This window comes from Stegostoma tigrinum, chromosome 8 (genome assembly GCF_030684315.1).
Source record: "Stegostoma tigrinum isolate sSteTig4 chromosome 8, sSteTig4.hap1, whole genome shotgun sequence".
Taxonomy (NCBI): Eukaryota; Metazoa; Chordata; class Chondrichthyes; order Orectolobiformes; family Stegostomatidae; genus Stegostoma; species Stegostoma tigrinum.
The window spans coordinates 56,888,921-56,911,241 of NC_081361.1; the positions used below are offsets into that span (position 1 = coordinate 56,888,921).

The following is a 22,321-nucleotide window of genomic DNA, read 5'->3' on the forward strand; positions in this document are numbered from 1 at the left end:
GGAGGTGATGCCCAGGCCGTGATAACAAAGGAGGAAACACAGTCACTATACAAAGTTTAAAATTGATAGGAAGGTGATATTGGAAAAGGGGTCAGTGCTTAAAGTTAAGGAAATGGGATCATATGCTATACATCCAAAGAAATTGAAGGAAGTAAGATAGGAAACTGCAGAGGCATAGCAATAGTCTGTCAAATTGCCCTGAATTAGCAGGTGGTGCTGAAGGATTATTTTCTCTTGGAAAGGAAAATAGGAGATTTGATGGGAGTTTTCAAAATCATGATGGGCTTGAACACAGTGGTTTGGGAGAAACTTTTCCCACTTGTAAATGGATTGAAAGTGCCTTGTGAAAGAAGCAAATGAGGTGAGAAAAATCTTTTTCACACAATCATTGGCCTAGGCTTGGATTGCACTGCCTGGAAAATGTTTGAGGCAGATTCAGTTAAGGTATTCAAGGGGGCATTGAGTGACTATTTATAACTTGTAAACAATGTACAGAGTTTGGGGGAAATGGCAGGAGTCCACCACTAAGTCAACATGCTCAGAGAGCTGAAGCAAACATAATGGGTTAGTGCACGGTCAGCATTGTAACAATATTGTTGGAATCTATAGCTCAATCATCACTTAGATTTCACTACACTTAGTTTTCTTTGGTGCTATCAAACATTTCCATGGAATTTTAATGTGCCTATTCCTCTCAATATAAGTTCTTATTTAAATCCTACCATTTGATTTCCAACCAATTCAATTTGGGTAGCTGAAAGAAAGCAATTGAAAATTGTGTAGCCTGGAAACTGTGGGTTAAGACAAGATTGATGTTGCAATGCCTAGGACTTCTTGCAGTTCTGCTGATTGGGATGGAAGACAGGGGAGACCCAATCTTTCGTTCAGGATCATGGAGGAGCAGTAACTGTATCAACATTGAAAACTGTACATTGATACTTTATTATTGCACAACCAGTCTTTTCCAGACTTTCCAACACTATAAAAGCACGTTATCTTTCTTGGTGATACTGACTCACATATATCTACTATTTATTGTGAACAGATATGTATTGGTGTTTAATGGGCAGTGATAGATAAAGGGCACCAGATGATAAGATGAAAAGAAAGAGGACCATGAAGGCCCTGCTCAAAAAGAAAGCTATTGAAGACAGGAAAGGACATGGCATTTTTCACCTACAATTGAGATCTGTTTGTCTTTTTTTTAAATTGCCATATATCACTCTTTTTAAACTACTGTCCATTCCCAATTAGCATGTATGAGTGTGTTGATGTAGTTATGTACTGGTGCTGCATTTTCTCCTTTGTGCAGTTGATAGCAGTAGAACGAATCCTGCAGCGTCTGTACTGTAGATTCTGGGGAGGAGGCATTGTTTCCGTGGCAGGGAAAGAAACCCTGAAGCAACAGGCCAAACAGGGAATTGGATCACAACACAGCAAAGACGAATGCCTGGAGTCTGGTTCCATAAATGTAGTAGCAATGTATCAAAAAGTAATAGAAGCTCACCTGGGGGTCACGATCAGTGAATGCATACTTACTGTGACTTTCTTATTTGCCACACCACTGATCTCTCACTTTAATCAGTACACAAGACCCACATCATGCTTTCCAAGGCACTCCTTCTAATCAGGCCCACACTAAATCACGGGAGGATAATGTTGCCAAAACGTACTACTATATGGGACACTGGTGAGGATTTTGGTGTGACAGCAAACAGCAGCTTGCTGATCACTATGTATATTTAGGTGCTTAGGCATTAATAGGTTTGCTGGTCCCTTTTATCACTGTTTTGCAGCCTGGAAGATTCAGGGTTAAATTAAGCAGAATGTATAGCACGGAAGTTGGAATTGGATCCTTTTCACCGCAGGAGTAAGCACCAACACAGTGATGCTACTGTTGGACTGACTCAGAATAAAACATTTGGCAGGCACTATATCAGCTTCCTCTGCAGCCCAGACAGATCTACTAAATGGCTACAGTGGAAGCTCATCTGGAGGTTGTTAGATCCATGGTTGCAGTCATACAACCTTGGTTCATGCCCATTTAATCCAGACCTTAAGTATATTAAGGGGTACAAAAGCTTCTACAGCAGTCTGGCAATTTGTGCATGGTCAACTTACCAAGATTACTAAGGTGTCACATCTCTGGAGCGCTGTAGAACATATACCCACTGAACTTTTGCAGAGGACAGTATTTATGCTCCTACCAAAAATACTCTTTCAGTGCTCTTCTTTGTATTTTTTAGTCAGCCTACCCAACTGCTACCACCCATGTCAAAGAGATACAGTGTAAAATCAAACTTTGAAGGCCCAGAGCTGCTGAAGGTCATTCTGAAAGACCACCTACAGTGCCCCTTTGAAATTCAGTAACCTCCCATCAGCCATGCTGCAATCATTGGGCTAGCACTGCACGTAAGCACAAGGCCAGGCAAAAACTTCTCCAGACAGGCACAAAGAGAAAGTGCATAGGGCAATTTGTTCATTTATGTTTGTTTCACTGGATGTATTGTTGCATATAACTGTTCTTTGAAGTTTCTTGTTAGTCACATCTGTTACTGAATTTTAGGTAAGGAGTGATTGAGATTGGTAATGTGTTGTGAATGTGAGGGTGGTAATTTTGGGCCCACGTTGACATGTGGAGAGTTATTTGCACAGGAAGCAGAACTCCACAATCTGCTGTCTGATGCACTGTCCAATTTCATGGGGTCCAGGATAACTCTATTAACCTTCTTCTGTTCCTTCTCCTCCTGAGTTTGCTTTCGTTCTCCATCTTTACAGAGCTTTGTATTTTCCATTTCCTCTACCTCCTTTATTCCATTTCCAAGGTTCAATGGTGGTGTCCTTCTGCAGCTGTTTTCCTAAGCTTCCTCACTCATACCAACTGTGCCTAAGGGAAAGTCAGTGAAAATAATCAACCTTCGATATTGGATTTGGAACATTTAACTATGGCACGCTTCTGTCCCATCTTGCAGCTGTCTTCACATCAACTGGTTCAGCTGTAATAGGCCTTTTGTTGACGTAGTAAAAGAGCCTAAAATCTGGTATCCAGTAAAAGGGCCTAACATCTGGGGTCCAGTAGCAATGCCTGAAACGTTGCAATGAGTATTTTCTTCCGACCAAATTTGAGTAGTAATCCTAACTGAAATTTTAACCAAGCTTTTTTCACTTTTGAAGATGAGGAGAGCATTGCTTTAAGTTCTTAGGATATACTGAGATGAAAGACCTGCTTATGTCTTGCTTGTTCATTTGGATCGCGTGGCCATGCAGAAATCAACCAACCCACTCTTAATAAGTGGCACAAGGCTTCTGTTGGAGTGCTATGTGAATTAGTTTTGTGCTGTTTATGATCTGGAAATTTTTAATTGAGGAGTACAGCTTCTTTACATTATACTTTATCAATTACTTCATCTCTCTGTAATGTTAAATTTGAGAGCAATATATTCACATTTGTTAATGACTTTCCTTGGATATAGGCAAGTTATAGTTTTCTTCATCTTTTATTCTAGATCTCTATGTACATTGACTTGTAAATGGACCTACTCTGCAGAAAATGGCTGGACTGATTGTTTCTGGAAACGGATTGGACTTGCAGACTTAGTAGCCAACAACTACTCTAAAATAGGTATGCAGTAACAGTTGTTACCATAAGTGTGTTTATTTGGGTATTTTAAAATAGGATATTTTGTACTTGAGAGCTGTTTGTCATATAATGCAGATTTGTGGCTCAGTGCTGCAGCTATATATAGTTCCTATAATCAAACAAAATTCCTTGCCCTATGCTTCAAGTATGGAAGATTCTCTGGCGCATTCATGTTGGTACAGGCTCTCTCCAGTTTGCTGATCTGGAGAATAGTTTCCATTAGTTTGAAAGGGCGCCAGTTAGATGTGTTTTAGATCTATTATTGGTTTAATAGCAAGATTCAAAAATCCAAGGTTTGATAATCCAACAACAAAAACAAAAATATACTTTCACATATCAATATTGGGATTTTGGTGGTTTCAGTACATTATTCTCGTTGGTTGAAGCCTGAGATAACCAATTAAAATCTAAATTGAAAACATACTGGCATTCCAATTGGAATAACATGTGTCAGTGTGATCTTACGCAGTTTAATTTGAGTGCCATTTCAAAGGCTGATTTTACCTCATGGCTGGAGCCACTAGAAAATTATAGTTGTGCATTTATCATGGGTATAGTCCTGTTCCATTAAAAGTGTACAGTCTCCACAAGGATAATCTCATTTCACTTCTGACCTGCCATTTTCAGTTACTGTCTGATGTTGTTGCTCTGGAAATCGAACTGTTGCTGTGTGACATGGATAAAATTTTTGATGTCACAATATTATGCCAAGACTTCCGCTCCTAGTAGTTCTTATATTCGTATTGTATCCAATGAAAATTTTCTTCCAACCAAATTTGAGTAGTAATCCTAACTGAAATTTTAACCAAGCTTTTTCCACTTATGAAATTCCAACATGTACTGAATTAATTTCATACTTTCTAGCATTTGCATTGTTTTTTTACTTAATGCTAGCAAATTTTTGTGTCTAAGTGTTAGTTCCCATGGATTCCTAATACAAGTTGAAACTTCTATCAGAAACAACAACATCATATATCTTTTACCATCCTGAATGAAACTTGAGCACATATTTAATGCTCTCCTAACTTATGCTGTCCTATATCAGGACAGTCATATGCATTCTTCAAGGAATAAGTTGCTATTTGAAAAATGTAGCCTTCATTTAGTAAGAATGGCATCAAATACTTGTCAGAAAATTGTGCTGTGACAATCCTATGACTGCATGAAATTATTTGCTGCTAATTTGATAAATCAGCCCATGAACTTGATTTTCCCAATTTTGTATAACATCTGAACCTCTAATTGGATTACTGAATTATCTAGTCACTCATCTAGTCACTGCTATGTAACATTTACAGGTAGATATATATCCTACTAACGTGAGTAAATAACATACAATAATTTGATGTGAGTATTTTTCAGAGGAAATTTGTGGGAGTAGAAATGTTTTGGTCACTCATTCATAAGCCACAATGACGTGGACACAGGAACCAAAACATGAAAGATTGACCAAAGCTACCTTGGATCACACTGGAAAAATTTTAATGAGCGGTTAGCACCTGCCATGCCTTCACAAGATATTCATCCATGTCAAGGAATGTAATTTAGATAGCCTGCCTTAATGGTTATGGTCTTCAGCTAATTGTTTGTGAGGGGAAGAGAAGAGGAAGCTGCTGATCATGACCCATCAGCAGTTCTACAAAGTGTTTCACCTGGATTTGTTTTAGAAAAGATCTCATATTTTGTGAATGTTTGCTTTCAAGATATCAGCCACCACAGAGAAAGCTACATAGAAAGGGGTAACAAGGTGTGGAGCTAGATGAACACAGCAGGCCAAGCAGCATCTTAGGAGTAGGAAAGCTGACGTTTCGGGCGTAGACCCTTCCTGCTGTGTTCATCAAGCTCCACACCTTGTTATCTCAGATTCTCCAGCATCTGCAGTTCCTACTAACTCTGATACATAGAAAGGGTACAGTGCCTGTTGCATTAAGGGTATTCCAAATTCAACAAACACAAGAAACTAGATAATAGGCCTTTTGTTGATGTAGTAAAAGGGCCTAAAATCTGGTGTCCAGTAAAAGGGCCTAACATCTGGTGTCCAGTAGCAATGCCTGAAATGTTGCAATGAGTATTTGAGTGCATTTCATTTATCTTTGGGGTGAGGGATAAAATCTCATTAAGTTGTTACTCTTCTTGCTCTTGTTCTGTCCAGAAAACAAAGGATGCAGTGCAATTTCTACACCAGTGTTTCCTGTTCATAATATACAACTGTTTGATAAAAGTTGGAGAACATTTTGGTGACCAAAACTGAAATACTTGAAGTACCTCCGCAGAATACAAAACATGAGCAGCAAAACTGAAAATGAGAATACATAAAATGTTTGGTTTCACTGTTAAAAAAAATTAGGCCTACGCTCTGCTGTACACAATATCCTTTCAGCTTTTTAGCATGAATTTGAATCAAGAGTCTTGGAATGAAAGCCTGTTTTTCTCCTGATTGGAGGAGAACTCTCCTGTAATTAAGTTTCCCATTAACTTCCTATTTCTGCATAATTGTCAGTGCACAATCTGCAGTTCCAAACAATTGATCACTAAATTGACAATTTCATTTGAAGTTGCACAAATAACCCCTTGTTCAGGCAGTGAATAAACCAACAAGAACAGGAATTGTCCTATTTTAAGTTTGGAATAGAAGTATATTATAAAAGTAGCATAAACCTTATTCCCTGTATAGAACAGCCATTGCCTTTACAATTTGTTGTGTCAGAATTTTGAATTTTCTAACACTCCCTGTTCTTTTCCGTTTTTTTTCAATCATACAGATGAGCTAATGGCGAGTTATTGTTCTCACTAATCAAAGTTGAGAAAATAAGTGCATCACATTTTATCCAAATTTTCACAATGAATAACCATTGACGATTTAGTAATTAGCTCCTGCCATCTTGCTGAAGATTGAACAGCAGGTAACAGGCAGCTGATTTCATGTTGGCAGAAAAGAATTTTACCAAATTTCAAAATTTACATTTTTGTCTGGAAGTTTGATTTCAGGACATAATTGCATCTCAGTGCGTGTGATTGGAAATATGGTTGCCTGGAAACTATGTTAACTATCCCAAATATTATTCTCCAAGTGGAACGTACTACATTGAGAACACATGACATTTTGGCCTTTTACAGTTGATACAGCACATTTGGGAAGAATTGCCTCCTGGATAATTTCAGATTGTTCCTCATTAGTTCACTATATTTTTATATAGCTGGTGTGCAATAGCAGATATATTATCCCTTTCTATTCTGTAACAAAATTTCCCGAAATTACAGTTTAAGGAAAAAGGATACTGTCATTCAATTATGAACTTGCATTAAATTATTCTGACAAGCACAGAAGTAAATTGTTTCATTTGTTTATGATTATCGATAGTTTTTGAAGTCCACACAGGCTTATTTTCATATACTGTTCTGAAATAATTAATTATTGTTGGTGAATATTATGAAATAATAAACAAGTGCACAAGTTATTAATTTGTTTTTTAAAGGTGGTGGCATGTTGAGAGGAGGACCTTTGCAAAGGCATTCTGACAATTCTCCTGATAAATTTGGTGAAAAAAAGCATAATTTACATTTTATAATTGGCCCAGTTGCGTGCAATTCAGGTACCTCTAATTGAAATAGTGGGTAGTGATCCATTATTCTAGATCTCCACCCACTGTAGATCATACCCAATATGCACGAAGAGGATTTTAGTTTTAACGCGTTCTAATATGAAACAGGAGGAAATTACTGTCACTATTGGTTTGGAGCCAGAATATTAGCATATGTGTGCACCTTAAACATATACTCATGCTGTTAGGCATACTGAATGTTATTAAAAAGTAGTATTACATAGCTTTTGCATTCAGCCTCTTCATTTCTTAAATGCTTTTAATTATTTTTCTTCCGTTATTTAAGCTATCATGATCTTCTGGCAAATTGTTTTAAAAAAATTCTTGATCTCCAGTACCAATCAGGTTTCTAAAAACAAATAACCCATCTGAAGTGTTTGAAAGAATTAAAATGGGGAAGAACATGAGTCATGTTAGGCTGCATAACGGAGGCCCATGTCCATCCATTAATATTTGCATTCTTATCTACAGATATGAAATAATATATTTCAGTTTTTAAAAAAAGTTAGTGGACATGAAGATTCTTCTGCCCAAAAGAGACTGGTACAGTAGTTTCTAAGGGCAGTGGGCCTGACCTTACCAAGTGTCCACCTTCCCCAAAACAAAAAAAAACAGCTATTTGGCTGTTTTTTTCCCTGAGGTTGGTGAACTGAGTCCTGGAATTTCCTGATTCTGCCCACCCACCTTAGGAGTGAAATTCCGGACCACATTCTCTGCTAAATTCTCAGAGATTTGCTTCAACACGACGACCTGTCAAAGTTTGCTGAACTGAAACTGTTCTGTTGTTTCTGTTTTGCACAAATTCTCAGTACGGCCTGCAGTGTCAAGCAGAAAACGAAGGTTAATTCAACCTCATTGTAATTAACTTTCTGTTCACTGTTTACTTCATAGCTGTTCAGTTCATAGCAACCTTGAGTCACACGGCATTTCTTGGGGCCAGTTATCTAACAATACAGCACTTCCTCATTACTATCCTGGCGTGTCATCCTAGATTTTAGATTGAAACTTCAATTCATAACCTTTTGAAAGACCTTGGAAGAGCTGGTAACCTTTTCAAGAATTATTGTTACATTCGTGACAGTTTTCATAACTTTTAAATCCCCCTACATACAATTTTGGATTACTAGTGTACTTTCTGAACACACTTAATTCTACATCTGGAGAAATTTACATTTATGATCATGAGAAAACTTCATAACATTGGTACAAATAGCATACCATCCTTTGTGTCAGGGTTTCTCCTGATTTGCATGATAATTTCTAGACTTGCATTCAACCATTGTAAATTTTTGCATTTGGTTGGAAGTTACCTGATGAAGGAGCAGTGCTGTGAAAGCTTGTGACTTCAAATAATCTGTTTGACTATAACCTGGTGTCGTGTAACTTCTGAATTTTTCCTTTAAAAATACCTTCCATTTTGTTCTTTTCCTCATTCTCCTTAATTTCATCTAGATAAAAGCTACTACATTTATACATTTTTTCAATGTTAATGAATGATCATCAACGTGAAATGTTAGCTGTTTCTCCCTACAGATGCTGTCAGACTTATTGAGTGTTTACACTGTTTTCATTTCAGACTTCTAGCATCTGCAGCAGAGTAGTTTACTTTTGATGAATCAAATGTTAGTTTCTCTTGGATTAAACCCAGCATGATGACCTTTTTAGTATATGAATTAAATCTAACAAACAAGACAACTTTATTGAATAATGTACCATAGTAGAGTGAAACACTTTGCTTATGAGCAGTACAAGTAGACCAAAGTAAGCAAGGATGTACAGATCAAAGAGACTTAGACATTGCACAGGGTGTGCATTAGACAAAGTCAACATTAGCAAGATCAGTATTATTCGAGGCTAGAGAGCCCATTCATCAGTCTAATAATAGCTAGGAAGAAGCTGCTGTTGAATCTGCTGGTGCATGTGTTCAAGTTTTTGTGTCTTCTGCCTGACTGAAGAGATTTTAGGAGATCACTACTGGGACGATGGGTCTTTGACGATGTTGGCAGGCTTTCACGGCTGCAGGCCGTATAAATTGGCCTATGGATGGAAGATTGACTTCTGTAATGATTTGGGCTGCGCACACCACCTTCTTTAGTTTCATATGGTCTTGATCAGAGCAATTGCCATACCAGTCCGTTAAGCACCTGGATAGTACGCTCTCACTTGTACATCTGTAGAAGTTGGTGAGGGACCTTATGGACATGCCAAATTTCCTGAGCCACCTCAGGAGGAAGAAGCATTGTTGTGCCTTCTTAACTATTGTGTCTACATGGGAAGTCCAGGACAAGCTGTTGATTATCGTCTCTTCGGGGAACTTGATGCTCTTCACCCTGTCAACATCAGTTCGTTTGATGTAGATACATTCTGTCTGACCTGAGTATGAGTCATTGCATCACATTAGTTTTTTACAATTGAGTTCTGCAGTCTTACATATTGATACCTATCTTTCTGTGGCACCGAAAACCTAAACAGTTTGAAAATCTTGAGGTTCACCAGCAACTATGTTTTTTACTTAACTTGTGTTTTGCACTTGCAATTTTAGAGCATAACAGTCATCATTTAATTTTTTGGCAGTGTTGTACCACTTAACAATCTATGACTGTATGAAATTAGCTTAAAATGTTCACAGTCATAAGCACAATTTTTTTTACATGTTGCAAGTTTTTATTTATCCTCTCTGTGTATGCTTCCATTCACGGAATCCAATGACTCTAGATGGGAAAGAATGTGAAGTGGTAATTCTGTGTCAGCTGTTGACATTGTCATCTAAGTTGTTAAGTATTCCTATCATCAATTATAATTGTTATTAAGTTTACTTATGGTAAATTTAGATGGTAATCTAATTAAGAGAAGTATGATAGCAATCTTAAGTTCTGCTGAATATACATCCTGTGCCTCATGGCAGTTCCAGCCTTTATGTTCTGGGCAACAACAAATGCAAGAGGTGTCATTTTGTGAAGGAGTTTACAGTTCAACAGTTGACGTCATTACTGAGCACCTGTGAGTCTGAGAGCCATGTGAGTAACTCATTTTTGAAGGTGGTCAACCCACAGCTGCAGAGTGTGTAGACAGAGAAGGAATAATTGACTGTCTGCCAGTCAGAACAGGAGGAATATGCCTCCCACTCTCTAACAAAGATTCAGTTCTGAATACTAATAAGGGTGATCAATCTTCTGGGGATTATAAAAAAGAAGTCTAAAGCACCATCTGCGAATCAACAGGAGATGAGAAGAAATGTCAAAAAAGCAATGATGATGGAATATTCCATAGTCAGGGAGCAGACAGCTATTTCTGTGGCTGCAGAAATGATTCCAGGACCATTGGTGCCAGAGTGAAGAATATTACTGAGTGGTAAAGCCTTCTAATGAGTGAGGGTGAACATCCTGAAGAGTGATGTATATTGCCACAAATGAGACAGATAGATGAATGAGTATCAATGATATCAGCGTGGACTTCACAAGCTTCAAATTCTCCCCTCCCCCAACTGCATCCCAAAACCAGCCCAACTCGTCCCCACCTCCCTAACCTGTCCTCCCATCTCAAGCCCCACACCCATGTCCTACCTGCTAGCTTTATCCTGCCCCCTTGACCCGTCCATCCTCCCTGGATGAACCTATCCCCTCCCTAACTCCCCATCTACACTCACCTTTACTGGCTCCAACGCCACCTCTTTGACCAGTCTGTCTCCTCTCCACCTATCTTCTCCTTTATCCATCTTCTACTTGCCTCTCCCCTTCTCCCTATTTATTTCAGAGTCCCCTTCCCTTCCCCCATTTCTGAAGAATGGTCTCGACCCGAAACGTGAGTTTTCCTGTTTCTCTGTTGCTGCTTTATCTGCTGTGCTCATCCAGCTCTACACCTTGCTATCCTAGGAAGGAAGGTTTTTGATTTCTGAAGCATTGAGATTGGTTCTGGAGGTGATGGTGGTGATGGGACTATCTGGTTATGTTTAGAACCTGGGCCAAAATTTTGACAAGAAGGCTTTTTTGTACTTTTGGAGAAGATTGAAACTATTAGTTTGCAGAAGATTGGCAACCTAACCACAGATTAAGCAGAAAGAGAAGCAAGTCTGGAAATGAAAGGCAGGAAAATTAGTAAGTGATTATGGAGGACAAGGGAAACACAGACTAGAAAACACAATGCAGGGGCTGTTCAGTGATCAGTAGAATATATTGCAGTACACAGAGTTATTGAATAGGGCAGATAAGATGAGAATGCAGTCAGACACTTCAAAGTGTAGAATTATAGAGTAATAGAATTTTGCTTGACTAAGTTGTCTGAAATGGTCATTTTTAAACAGTCATTAACCTTCTAATGCATGATGTGGAGGTGCCGGTGTTGGACCGGGTTGGACAAAGTCAGAAGTCACATGACATCAGTTTGTAGTTCAACAGGTTTGTTTAAAATCACAAGCTTTCGGAGCACTTCAACTGGCAAAGAAGCAGCAGTCCGACAGCTTGTGATTTTGTATGAACCTGTTGGACTCTCACCTGGTGACCTGTGACTTCTGGCTTCTTATGCAAGCAGCCTTGATGCTGCTTTTACAATCCCTGTGTAAATTTTTTTGCTAGTATGCTTTGCCTTATTGTTTCAGATATTCAACAACCTAAATAGTAATCCTTGAAGAGATTGCTGGGCAATAATGAGGTTTTATTCTTGTGGGCCAAAGATAGACTTAAGTTCAATTAGGCTAAGACTTCAGTCTGCTGCCAGTGTGTTTGTAGTGCCTTTGAGGATCATCTCTTCCTCAGACTCAAACTGCCACACGGATCAGTGTAACAAGTGGCCAATGTCTCATAGAATCGTAGATTTTAACTGTACAGAAGGAGGCCATTTGGCCCATCTTGTCTACATTGGCCCGTGAAATGGCTACCTAGCTAGTCCTATTCTCCAGCCCTATCTCCAAAGCCCCCAAAGTGATCACTTTCAAATATATATCCAACTCTCTTTTGAAACCTCTCTACTAAAGAACATACTCCTCATCTCACTCCTAGCTTTCTTGCTGACAGTTTTGAAATTGTGATCATATTACTGACATACCAAATAATGAAAACAGAATATCCTTTTTTTGTCATGTCAAAATTGTTCATAATTTTGAACAGCTCAACAAGCTCACTTCTTAATTTTCTTTACTCCAAGTATAAACCCAGTTTCTCTAATCTTTCCTTGCATCTAAAATCCCTCAATCCTGGTATCATTCTAATAAATCTCCTTTGCACTCCCTCTAGGACTTTAACATCCTTCCTTAAAGAAGGTGCCTAGAACTAAACACTGTACTCCAAATGTGGTCTGATCAATGATCTGTGCAAATGTACCATCACTTCCTTTGCTTTTGTACTCTATATAGTCAAAAAATTGCGTATATTCACTACCTTCCTAGAGCAGAAATTCCTGATCATCTCTGTCATATATATGCGACCCTTATTCTGAAATGATACCCTCTTGCCCTAGGCTGTCCTATAAGTTTTTCCACATCTACCTTGTCAAGCCCCCTAAGAATTTTTTTTTATGTTTCAGTGAGGTCGCCTCTAATCCTTCAGTATTCCAACAAATACAGGCTCAATCTTTTCAACCTCTGCTTAAAAGACTGTCTTCCATACCTGGTATCAACCTAGCAAACTTTCTCTGGCATCGACTGTCGGTGTTTCCTTAGGTAAGGACAACAAAACTTTTCACAGTATTTCAGCTAAGATAGAAAAGTGAGGAGCTGGATGAACACAGCAGGCCAAGCAGCATCTTAGGAGCGCCAAAGCTGACGTTTCGGGCCTGAACCCTTCATCAACTCCTAAGATGCTGCTTGGCCTGCTGTGTTCATCCAGCTCCACACTTCGTTATCTCAGATTCTCCAGCATCTGCAGTTCCCATTATCTCTTCTGCTCATCCCAAATTGGCTTTGAAAAGACGGTGGGAATCTGCTTTTTTAAACCTGGGCCTCATGGACTGTAGGCACACCCACAATGCCGTTCAGAAGAGAATTACAGGATCTTGACACAGCAACAATAATGGAACTGTGATAACAAGGTGGAGAGCTGGATGAAAGCATCAGGCCAAGCAGCATCAGAGGAGCAGGAAAACTGATGTTTTGGGTCGAGACCCTTCAGAAATGGGGGAGGGGAAGGGGATTCTGAAATAAATAGGGAGAGAGAGGGAGATGGATAGAGGATGGATAAAGGAGAAGATAGGTGGAAAGGAGAGAGACAGGTCAAAGAGGCAGGGTTGGAGCCATTAAAGGTGAGTGTAGATGGAGAGTTAGGGAGAGGATAAGTCAGTCCAGGGAGGACGGACAGGCCAAGGAGGCAGGATGAGGCTGGTAGGCAGATGGGGCTGGGGCTTTAGGTGGGAAGAGTGGATAAGCGGGGGTAGTACAGGTTAGGGAGATGGAGACAAGCTGGGCTGGTTTTGGGATGCGGTAGGGGGTGAGGAGATTTTGAAAATTGTGGAGTCCACATTGATACCATTGAGCTGCAGGGTTCCCAAGCGAAATATGATGTGCTGTTCTTGCAACCTTCGGGTGGCATCATTGAAGCACTGCAGAAGGCTCAGGATGGACGTGTCGTCCAAGGAGTGGGAGGGGGAGTTGAAATGGTTTGCGACTGGGAGGTGCACTTGTTTGATGTGAACCGAGCGTAGATGTTCCACAAAGCGATCTCCAAGCCTCCATTTGGTTACCCTGATGTAGAGGAGGCCACATCAGGAGCAGTAGATACAGTATACCACATTGACAGATGTGCAGGTGAACATCTGTTTGATGTGGAAGGTTTTCTTGGGACATGGGATGGGGGTGAGGCAGATGTTGGGGCAGGTGTAGCACTTCCTGCGGTTGCAGGGAAATGTGTCGGGTGAAGTGGGGTTGGTGGGGAGTGTGGAGCGGACAAGGGAGTCATGGAAAGAGTGGTCCTTCCGGAAAATAAATAAGGGTGGGGGGAGAAGTGTCTTTGGTAGTGGGGTCAGATTGCAGATGGTGGAAATGCCAGAGGATAATGCGTTGGATCTGGAGGTTGGTGGGGTGGTACGTGAGGACAGGGGGTATTCTGTTTTGGTTGTTATTGTGAGGAGGGGTTGTGAGGGATGTGTTGCGGGAAATGTAAGAGACATGGTCGAGGGCGTTTTCGACCACTGTGGAGGGGAAGTTGCGGTCCTTGAAAAACAAGGACATCTGGAATGTCGGGGAGTGGAATGCCTCATCTCGGGAACAAATGCGGCGGAGGCGAAGGAATTGGATTTGGGGATGGCATTTTTACAGGAAGATGGGTGGGAGGAGGTATATTCTAGGTAGCTGTGGGAGTTGGTGGGCTTGAAATGGATGTCGGTTTCTAGGTGGTTGCCAGTGATGGAAACAGAGGCCCAGGAAGTAGAGCGAGGTATCAGAGATGGTCCAGGTGAAAAAAGGTTGGGGTGGAAGGTGTTAGTGAAGTGGATGAACTGTTCAAGCTCCTTGTGGGAGCATGAGGCACCGCCGATACAGTCATAATGGAGAGAGATAATGGGAACTGCAGATGCTGGAGAATTCCAAGATAATAAAATGTGAGGCTGGATGAACACAGCAGGCCAAGCAGCATCTCAGGAGCACAAAAGCTGACGTTTCGGGCCTAGACCCTTCATCAGAGCTCTGATGAAGGGTCTAGGCCCGAAACGTCAGCTTTTGTGCTCCTGAGATGCTGCTTGGCCAGCTGTGTTCATCCAGCCTCACATTTTATTATCTCAGTCATAATGGAACTGTGGTTTCTTTTTAAAGTTAGAATGGTGTGTGGGTTGGAGAAGAATTTGCAGATCGGTGTGTTCTGAAATATTTATGTCCCAGCTTCTAGGTGGTAAAGGCCATGGGTTTTGAAGATGCTGTTGAAGAAGCCTGCTTCAGCACATCTTGTAGATGGTACACACTGTGTATCAAGAGTGGAGAGAGTGTATGGTGAAGATGATAGATGGGGTTCTACTCAAGTGGGCTGCTTTGTTGTGGATGGTGTTGAAATTCTTTGGGGTTGTTGAAGATCCAGCCAAATGGAGAATATTCCATCATATTTCTGACTTGAGTCATGTAGATGACAGACATGTAAAGGGGAGACAGGAAATGAGTTACTCAATGCAAAGTTCCTAACCTTTGGCCTACCTTTGTAGCCACTAGCAGTGCCCATCCTGATTCTGGTGAGGGATAACTCCCCAGGATGTTGATAACAAGATGAATTTTTACAACAATCAACAATGGTTTTGTGGTTAGATTAGTATTTGAATTAATATTTCACCATTTGGCGTGGTGAATTTCAAGCTTGTGACAATTATTCCCCGTAATTTTCTTTGTTGCTGTGCAGACCTCTGAGGTTCACTTGCAGCAGTGACGGCCAGAAGCAGAAGCCATCATCGGCATTGTATAGATGTTCCCAGCAGCAATGCAGCTTAGAGGAAGCATGATATTACCACTATTCCACATCATTCTCTATTGCTGATTCAAAGAAAATTGTATTAAAATTGCACGTGCTGCCATCTAAACATGAGTTTCCATTGTCAAAGACAGAGGCTTCTTTTTAATCAAATACGATATCCACATGCTGCAGGCATTAGAAATGTAAAATCAAAAGCAGAAAATGGTGTAAATATTCATCAGATTGGAAGCAGCATCTCTGGAAAGAAAAATACAAAACATTTCAGATGACTGTCCTTCCATCATAACACATAAATCTGGAATAAAAAGTTAGCCTCATTAGTAATGATCATGAAACTTACAGATTGCAACAGAAACTTAGCTAACTCATGAATATTGTTTGTGGATGAAAAGCTACCATCCTTACCTGATCTTGCCTACATTTAACTCCTACCCCAGGGAAAATTTTGAGGGTCTTAATGAGTTGGCTCTTTACAAACACACCATTACAGAAAAGTCAAATAAAAATGCACACGTGCATGAACCGGGGAGGAGGGTGGCAGGGGAAGTGGGTGTCAACTTTTACTTTTTCCACAAGTGGTGTGGAGAGATTATGACTTGGTTATAGTGAATTGCCAATTGACAGCGATGAATGCTTGTTAAGACTTTGCTGACAACCCAACTTACTTTATTAATGGTCCAGTTATGGTCTTACCAAACTTTCCCATCAAACTCTACGTCAGGTAGACCCGACATGGATACCAGGGTGGGTGTTTGGCAGGTTAGCTTGTTCCTTGCTTCAAATTATCTCCATGTTGGACACTAGGCACCAACATCTCAGTGCATATTCCATGCGTGCCAGCCAACATCTGCATAGCATCTGATATATGCCAACCTCAAGGAACCCTTGTGGCACATTTCCAATCCAGCGACAGGATACTTTTGCATTTCAAGATTGCACTAGTAACTATCATTTTCATGCTGCCATAAGGGCACTGCACGCTCAGGGACATGCACCCAGTTCATGGACTGAACCAGGCTGAAACTCTGGACTTTTTGCTTTCTGTCATAGTGCTGACTCTTTCTGAACATACCTAGATGCTCAATGCACACTGCCTTGCAATGCCTTTCCTACCCCTTTTGTGAGGAAGATGACGTCTTCTCTGCGCATCACCTTGTCCAATGTGAAGCTCCAGGTCTTAGCCCACAAAGAGGGCACCCTGACCCTGCCATCTCTGTCATGAACAAACAAATATCAATAACTATGCAGGGACGCTCCAGATTGACAGTGCTTGTCTGGGTGCATAATGAGCTTCTAAAGATTAGTTCACATCACAATCCAAGATGGCAGTGATGGGGATGGTACCATTTGGCTCAAGAATGCAAGTCTCAGCTGCTGTTGGGCTCATGCAACAGGTCTGGCTGCATCCACATGTCTTCAAGGTTGCCTTTGCAGCTCAATAACAGTTTTTTTTGTGGTATTGTTTGCCCTGTAGCCTCTTCCTGATATCTTCCAATGAGAGGCTGGGGCCCTAAGTATCTCTACACCCACCCCGTCTCGAATGGCTGCATGGGAAGATAAACCAGGACTCATTAGTCAATGTCCAGCATCAGAGGAGGTGCAGAACCTGCGCAACATGACTGTCTCCAACTTGGAGGTGGCAGGCATGGAAATGATGGTGCTAGTCCCTGTAGAGAAGGAGTACATTGCCAGGACCCCAGGTTAATGCCACATGGTAGCGATTGAAGGAGCAGAGAGGGTGGAGTCTACTGAGAGGGAATGGTGAACTTTTTAAGCTGTTTCAGCCTCAGTCATATTAATTTAACATTAATTTATTCACTATTTTCCCATTGTACAATTTATTCAGTAATTTATTTTGTAACCCAAGACAGCTCCAGAATGCGGTTACATTATATGCATTTCACTGTACCTAGGTATAAGTGACAATATTAAATAAATCTAAATCTAAAGAAAGCAGGGGCTCAAGAAGTGCAAATCAATTCTGGGATATCTCTGAGTTGTTCTAGAGATGACGCATGCTAAGGTGGGTTGGAAATCAGACATTATACATGCATTGCAGTGGGGATGAGAATTATTGACAAGTTTGTTAAGATTCAACTGGAAAACGCATTCAGCCTTGTGGTAAGAATCTGTCCAACAACAGCGACATAACATGCACTGAGCCAAAAACCAGTGCGATTCAGCCCAATGTATCAAACAGCCCTCTTATGTGTTGTAACCATTCTGTGATTCTGTAAGACTGATTCACAAATGAGGATATGCAGCACAAAATAATACAGAGATATTGTGGTTTCCAAAATATAAAGAGTAGTAGATGACACCCATGAATGAATCTTTGACACTGGCACATATGTCACAAATACTTTATGCTGTCCTCTGAGGAAAGTACCCTGAAGTAAAAAAAAAGCCACTCTTCCTCATTCCTATTTGAGGAATGATATGCCTGATTGTCAGTCATCAAAGAAACTGTCTGTTTCCCACTGATTCTATTCTCTGCTTCTTCATTTGATCACATTCCAATCACATTTTTCCCTCACGGTCCTTTCTTCGTATCCTCCTTACAGGTTTTGCAAAGGGGAAAAGTATTTTAATTTATCTTCCAACCTTCAAATGTAGTGAAACAATATGATGAATTCTGCTGTGGTGTATTGTCCGCACATTTCAGAAGAGTACCTTGCTGAATCAGACCTGAGAACTGAATTTGTGACATGGCAAATCTGCTGAAACAGATTATTTTCTAGTTTTTCAACGTTTGATATAGAGAATGCAGATGTCTTAAATCTGTAATTTGTAATCATCTTTGTGTAAACTACTTCTACTCTGAAATCTGGAAATTCTTGTTGTTTTTGGAGAGATTTATTTTCCTATTGTGCTATTGTTCATAGTTCTTTCATTCACAAGAACAGTGTTCCATAGTGTATCCCAATGAACAGTCGCCTTCATGCAGAGGATACAAAGACGGGTACAGTTCCTCCACTTGTGTCTGATGGCCATTCGGCCTTGTTCCAAGAAACAAGTCTACAGTCTAAGATATGACCAACTGGCTTTATCTAAGGAGACCTGTATTCATTGTCTAGATTTCAGAAGCGAGGGTGGCACAGAGTTATGTTTGAGGCCTTCAGACAAAATTGACCACTCGACTGGTTATCAGAGCATTACATTTCCGTATGGCTGGAATTTTCCATTAGTGACAATCTTCAGTGCACCAAAGCTATGGTTACCATGGAAAACAGTGTAATCACTTTTCCCAGGGAAAGGAAATATTAGCATGAGAGAGAGCGGAACTACCGGTATTAGCAGAGTTATTTTCCAAAAGTGCTGGACACAATTAATTAGGCATATGTAGTCATCAGCAACAATAATCCATTGGTATTTACAAATAAGGAAATGTTTCTATACGATACAGTTAATGTCAGCCCACAGGAGCAGTATAACACAAGTTTATATGTGATATCCTAACAGCAGCCATGATGCTTTTATATTGTGCTGACTTATTGTTCTACTACTGTTTTAAGGAGCGGGCTAGGTTGGCTCTTTAGCCAGCTGGCTGAAACTCGAGGAATTCTACAAAAGCACATGCATGTTGAGGAAACTCTTGGGGCATACTACAAAAACTACTAAAAGCTACACAAATTGATTTCTGCAAAGAGCACTTTCTGATTATCCCAAATATATAATCCATTAAATTACCCAGCATGCCTATTGATAAATTGTGAATTGTTGATAACTTTCGATTCACCAAATCCATTTACCACTTCGCCACCATACATCCCTGTGAGTACAAGGGGATAGGAGGTGAAAAATCATGACATTTTGTGATTGAAATCTATTTACCAACTTGTATCATGCTGTTTTTTTCAGTATTTAGTGCTGCCATCTCAATCTCATGGAAGACGTTTTACTGTTACACTGTTGATCCAGTGTAAGTATGGATACTGTCAGCAATGGAGAGAATTGGGGAATTTTGGTGTCCTGAAATCACAAGATTCACCTTTCAAAACATAACCACTTCCATCTTGAAGGACAAGGGCAGCAGATATATGGGAACACCACTAACATCAAGTTCCCCTCCAAGCTACTTACCATCCTGATTTGGAAATATACCGTTGTTCTTTCATTGTTGCCAAGTCAAAATCCTGGAATTATCACCCTAATGGCATTGTGGTTCAACCCACAGCAAGTGGATTGCAGCCATTTAGAAGGCAGCTCACTACCACCTTCTCAAGGGCAACTAGGAATGGGCAATAAATGCTGGCCAGTCAGCTAAGCTTACATCCCACAAATGCACATAAAAGAGCAAGAAGATGGCCAACTTGTGGAGGGAGGAGGAGAACTGGAATTGTGCAGGCTGAAATTTCTTGAGAGATTTGAATTGAAAGGTTTTGAAATTGTGGATTATATTCAAAGCAACTTAAGTTGTGGGGCATGAGACTGTACCAAGGGCAAAAATGGAGACTGCATGCTTCGGGGAAAAGACGAAGAGAACTGTTTCAAATTTTCCCTGTTCTTGTAGTCCTCTATTTGTCTGCCAGTGAGTGACCTCCTATGCATTAGACCTTCTGACAATAGTTACCAGTACAGAACCACACATGGTGATTCCCAGTTATTGGGTACCTAACGATTAGGTAAATCTAATACACTTTAACTCATTCCACCACACAAGCACAGGAACTTGCTTGCTCCTCTATCAATTGGTATATGCACACTGTCTTCTGCTACTGATATTAACATTGCGCAGCTGCGCCTCTATCATTCACTTCCTGAAACTTTTCCCTCATTTCAGCTCTTCCTCCCAAACTCTGTCCCTTGCTTTCTACTGTCCGTTCTGTTGTTTCCCATACACTCCTGCTGCAGTGACATTTTACCTACTGTATTTGTAATATTAGAAAATGCTGCCAATCCAATAACATTTGTAGAAGTCATGTGATCTTTGTATCATGTAATCAAATCTCATGCTTAGTTGTCAAACAGCCAGAATATTAAATGGCCACATAGCTAGGAATACATCAACCAGAGTTGACAGCTCCACTCCATTATATGAAGTGTTAAGGAGCTGCTAATGGCCTTCTACCATCCCCTGCCCTTTCAAACGTTAGTAGCTACTGCATGCATAGTGAGTCCATTCTGGATAGAAGTCTTCAGAACATGACTCCACACTGCTCAAGGGGATCAAGGGTTCTGGGGAGAAAGCAGGGGAATCAGGTTGAGAAACTTATTAGCCATGATTGAATGGCACAGCAGACTCAATGGGCTGAATGGCCTATTTTCTGCTCCTATGTCTTATGGTCTTACACTCAATTTGGTTAGGATTTGCTAGACACCCTGGCCCTTAGGTGTGCTTTGGTAAACATGACACCTATTAAACACACCTCACAAAGTTTCCAAGTTTGGGAGCAATCTGCTCTTACTCCTAGTCTGAGACCTCCTTTGTCATGATTTGAGCCTGGCTGCCTTCTACCTGGACCATGGCAATGTGCATCTTTTTTTTTAATTCACTCATGAGACATGGATATTACCATGTGGCCAGCATGTTATTGCCATCTTGAGTTGCCCTTGATGAGGTGGTGGTGGTGAGCTGCCTTCTTGAACCACCGCAGTTCACATGCTGTAGGTTGACTCACAATGCCCTTAGAAAGGGAATTTCAGGATTTTGACCCAGCAATGTGAAGAAACAATGACGTATTTCCAAGTCAGGATGGTGAGCAGCTTGGAGGGGAACTTACAAGTGGTTGTGTTGCTATGTGCCTGGTGCGCTTGTTCTTCTAGATGGAAGTGGTCACTGGTTTGAACGGTGCTGTCAAAGGATCTTTGGTGAATTTCTGCCGTAAGTCTCGTACACACTGCTGCTACTGAGCATCAGTGATGGAGGGAATAGATATTTGTGGATGTGGTGCCAATCAAGCTTTGTCCTAGATGACATCAAGCTTCTTGAGTGCCATTGGAGCTGCACCCACCCACACAAGTGGAGAATATGCCATCACAATTCCTGCCTTGTGTCTTATAGGTGATGGACAGGCTTTGGGAATTCAGGAGGTGAGTTACTTGCTGCAGTATTTCTAGACTCTGACTGCTGTTGTAGCCGCTCTGTTTATGTGGCAAGTCCAGTTGAGTTTCTGGTCAATGGTAAGCCCAAGAAAGTCGACAGAGGGGGATTAAGTGATAGTAGTACCAATAAATGTCAAGCAGCAGTCATTAGATTGTCTCTTACTGGAGATAGCCTTTGCCTGGCATTTATATGACATGAATGTTACTTGTCACTGGTCAGCTAAAGGGTGGATATTGTCCAAATCTTGCTGTATTTGGACATAAACTGCTTCAGTATCTGAGGAGTCATGAATGCTGCTGAATATTGTGCATTCATTGGTGAACATCCCCACTTCTGAACTTAGGATGGAGGAAAGGTCGTTGATGAAGCAGCTGAAAATGGTTGGGCCTAGGATGCTACCCTGAGGAACTCCTGCAGAAATGTCCTGGGGCTGAGATGACTAACCTCCAAAAAACAACTGTCTTCCTATATGCCAGTTATGACTTCAACTAGTGGAGAGTTTGTTCCCTGACACCCATTGATTGCAGTTTTGCTAGGGTTCCTTGATGTCAAGGGCTATCACTTTCTCCTTACCTGTGTAATTCAGCTCTTTTGGCCATGTTTGAACCAAGTCTTTCATGAGGTCAGGAGTTGAGTGGCCCTGGAGGAACCCAAA

At 40.7% G+C, this 22,321-nt stretch overlaps 1 protein-coding gene across 6 annotated transcripts in view; it reads left to right on the forward strand.

Moving 5' to 3' along the window:
* The window catches only part of fggy (FGGY carbohydrate kinase domain containing), a 490,678-nt gene that overhangs the window by 282,766 nt on the left and 185,591 nt on the right, over positions 1 to 22,321 (forward strand). For all 6 annotated transcript variants that reach the window (XM_048538754.2, XM_048538757.2, XM_048538755.2 and 3 more), the window contains one exon: positions 3,507 to 3,622. In XM_048538754.2, coding sequence (XP_048394711.1) covers positions 3,507 to 3,622 — 116 coding nt within the window. The remainder of the gene's footprint in view (positions 1 to 3,506; positions 3,623 to 22,321) is intronic.